At 50.2% G+C, this 3,616-nt stretch overlaps 1 protein-coding gene across 2 annotated transcripts in view; it reads right to left on the bottom strand.

The window, feature by feature from the left end:
* The window catches only part of LOC135093349 (brain-specific homeobox protein homolog), a 25,005-nt gene extending 21,719 nt beyond the window's left edge, over positions 1-3,286 (bottom strand). The window contains exon 1 of one of the 2 annotated variants that reach the window (XM_063992580.1): positions 2,217-3,286. In XM_063992580.1, coding sequence (XP_063848650.1) covers positions 2,217-2,324 — 108 coding nt within the window. In that variant the 5' untranslated portion in view covers positions 2,325-3,286. The remainder of the gene's footprint in view (positions 1-2,216) is intronic. The other variant, XM_063992587.1, reaches the window with a different exon arrangement.
* Between the last annotated feature and the right edge of the window lie 330 nt (positions 3,287-3,616).

The following is a 3,616-nucleotide window of genomic DNA, read 5'->3' as shown; positions in this document are numbered from 1 at the left end:
ATGAAAACAGCGTAGTTTGTATCTGTTTCTACAAAAGTAAAAACCAAACGTTCAAATTTAAGGCATCCTTTAGTAGAGTGTGTGGGCACCAAGTGAGAACTCCCTGCGGTGACTGAGTAAAGGTTACCGAGAAGTAGCTATTTACATGTGACAGGCGGCGCCAACGTGGTCTGCGCCCGTCCGACGCCGCCGCCCCGCCGCCGCTGCCGAGTCCGGAGGATCAGAAGGCTTTTAGTGGGATTGAATTACGTGCTGCCGATGCTCACTCGCAGGTGTTTCGGATCATGTCCTTGTTTGGCTCAGTGAAACATGTGTCCTGTGATGTGTTTTTTATACGTCATTAGGGAAGCGATGGATTACCTTTCCGAATTGTTTCGTCATTTTCAACTTGGACTGTTTCCATTACCGGGAAAGTGGATGTAGATTTTGTGTCCCCAGCTTGGTGGGGCGCCGCACGGCACCAGGTGGTCTTTATGACTTTTTTTTTTTTTCTTTTAGTTGCTATACTTTGCGTAGATATATGTTTTTCTATGTTTGTTGCTAAGACATCTGTAATTCAAAATTAAGCAGTGATGTGATCGATGTAATCAAACAGTTAATTATAAAGAAAAACATTCTAGTTTTAGTAGATCAAGTATGTAATGTTAATGATGATAATAATGATAATAATAATAATAATAATAATAATAATAATAATAATAATAACAACAACATTAAACACACGCGCACACACACACACACACACACACACACACACACACACACACACACACACACACACACACACACACACACACACACACACAGGGGACATGCCATTCTTTGCGGGGGGGCGGGAAGGACCCTCGGGGTATTATTACGCTGAACCTGAGATCGACCTTCTGATAACCGGATCGAGGACGGGAGGGAGGAAACCACCCTTTTATCCGTCACAGTAACCCACTACACCTGTCCAATTACCTGCCGTTTACCTCTATGGCGGGAGGCAGAGGATAAATATTCGTGTGTGTGTGTGTGTGTGTGTGTGTGTGTGTGTGTGTGTGTAAGCTTCTGTGATTGTATTTGGCATATTCACCTCCCGGGGGTTGGAGGGAGGGGTGCATGAGGCTTTATTAGGTGACATGGTGAGGCAGGGGAGAGAAGGGGGGTCGAGGGGAAGGAGGGGGATGGAGAAGGGCAGAAAGGGAAAGAGACAACACCTGGGCAGGTTAATAACGTCACCTGCAGCGGGAGGTCCTCAGCGGGTGGTCCTGTGTGTGTGTGTGTGTGTGTGTGTGTGTGTGTGTGTGTGTGTGTGTGTGTGTGTGTGTGTGTGTGTGTGTGTGTGTGTGTGTGTGTGTGTGTGTGTGTGTGTGTGTTTGTGCTTCCGTTGCTGTATATACGCCTACTGTAATCAGCAGATCCAACCAACAAATATTCTTTTTTCTCTCATGTTTTCCTCGCTTACATTCTCATAAGATCACACTCCTATCGTTACCTTTTTCCCGGTTTTTACTGAACTTAATAGGATCAAATGATTCATAATTACAAATTTTCGTACTCAGTATATCATTCTTCTTTATTTCTTCATTAATGTTCTGTTCCTCTTCTCCTATTCCCTTTAGTCGATTTTCTTCACCCATTCTTCAATCGAATGATCTGCAATTTTTTTTTTCTGGCTACGACACAGTGATCCACCGATAGGTTCTGCACTGACAGCAATGTGAATACACCGAGCACCTTCCCAGGAGGAGGAATCTCGCACGCCAGTGACTCACGAACACATCAGAAGAAAAAAAAGAAAGATACTTTTATAATTAAGTGAAGGAGGAGGAGGAGGAGGAGGAGGAGGAGGACGATAACGTCAACACACTGATCTACGTGCATCATTTCACACTGTACACTTGGAAAGAAACGCACTGAAATGGAGGAGTATAGGGAGAAGCAGCCATCGATGAGGAAGAAACGCACCACACGATGTCGGAGAATCACAAATCACCTCCGTCATCAAGTAAGACAGCGAGTAGGTGGTGGAGGAGCACAGAGGCAGCAGGCGTTAGAAACTACGATTCATAAGAAGATTGCCTGCCGGAGATCATTCTAAATCTTTAGTACTAATATTGAATGACATAAAACTGATGTAAGGAAGAGGACGACGACGAATAAAAGCTGATAATAAAGGAGCAGAGACAGACACTGCAGTGGGGGAGAGTCACACAAGTAGAGTGGCACCTTACCTTAGGCCTGTGGAAGAGGATGTCGTCGATAAGGAAGGAGGTGGTGGAGCGGGAGGGGGAGGCACTCTCCAGCAGGCCCGAGTCTCGCTTCTCCCGCAGCAGCTCCATGCCTGCTGTCGCCTCCTGCTGGCTCCCGATGGCCCCTGTTGGTCTTTGGATGTTCCTCAGCTGGTTCCTGTGGCTGCTGCAGCTGTTGGGCTCCTGCTGGCGCTGAGCGGTGCCGCCGCCGCACTACTCAGGCACAATCTCAGTGAATTGGCGATGGAAGGCGTTTAGCTCTCGTCAGCGTATTTTGTCGGCGGGGCGGTGAGTCGGCGGGGCGGCGGCAATCGTCCCGCGGGGCTGGCGGCAGCTGTGGCCCGCTACTTGCAATTTTCCGGTCCGGTGATGACGGTGTGTTTTGGACCAATGGCTGGCGATTAGTTGGTCGTTGTTGGTGCACATTACCACAATCAGGGCGGTGATCGCTGCTTACCTCGTCCAGCGCCGAGGCCTCAGCCAATCACCGACACTGCCGCTGACACTCTGCAAGACGTGCGAGAAAGTGGACCAATCAGCGGGCTGCTTCCCGGCATGGCGGCCACGCCCGCCAATGGTGGGTGTCGAGGAGAGGCGCCCCAGCCGCCGAGGCCCCGCCCACTCGCTCGCCGCCACGCCGGAATATTACACACAAAAGTCGACTTGAGCAACAATGAGACGCGGGAGGGGGCCGGAGGGGGACGGGAAAACAAGTAGCATTATTGGCGGCGACGGGGGGCGCTTGGGGGGGGGGAGCGTCGAAGGGGAACAGGGGGCCATCCAATTAGGGGCTGCCGCTGGAGGAGACTTTATTAAATTATTTCATCTATGAGACGCAGAGAAGTGTGGTCTTCAGCGGTCGTGGTGGTGACCAACGCAGCTTCTGAGTCTCCTCTGGCCTCCCTTTCCCAGAAGCTCCCCACCCACCCCTCCCTGCCCGGACTGCCAGCCTCTCTCTTCTTTACCTTATATTTTCAACCCTCCTGTCTATCCCCCACTAGTTAGTCAGTTGCCTCTCTCCTCTCTCTCGGTGCCGCACCCTTTTACATACACTACTTAACCTCCCCTCCCCCCACCCCCTTATGACACACGAACACTTACCCGCGATACTTTCTTCTCTCCTTTCTCCTTCAGTGGGACACAACACGAGCTACATCCCACTCCTCCCACTTTTTTCTCCCTCTCCTTTTCCATCATCACTTTTTCTCTCCCACAACACATCCACCTGCACTTACATCTCTTCTTCCTTGTCCCGTCCTCTTCCTTCCATTCTTCCTTCCCTCTTTACCTTCCTCCCCCTTCCTCTCTCTTTCCCTGCAACTCCTCCAACTAGATCCTCATCATCACATCCTCTCAGCCTCTCTCCAGCTCTCCCTCCTCAC

The sequence above is a fragment of the Scylla paramamosain genome, chromosome 3, assembly GCF_035594125.1.
Source record: "Scylla paramamosain isolate STU-SP2022 chromosome 3, ASM3559412v1, whole genome shotgun sequence".
NCBI lineage: Eukaryota > Metazoa > Arthropoda > Malacostraca > Decapoda > Portunidae > Scylla > Scylla paramamosain.
Note: the sequence above shows the minus strand (reverse complement) of the source record. Positions and strands in the feature narration are given on the sequence as shown.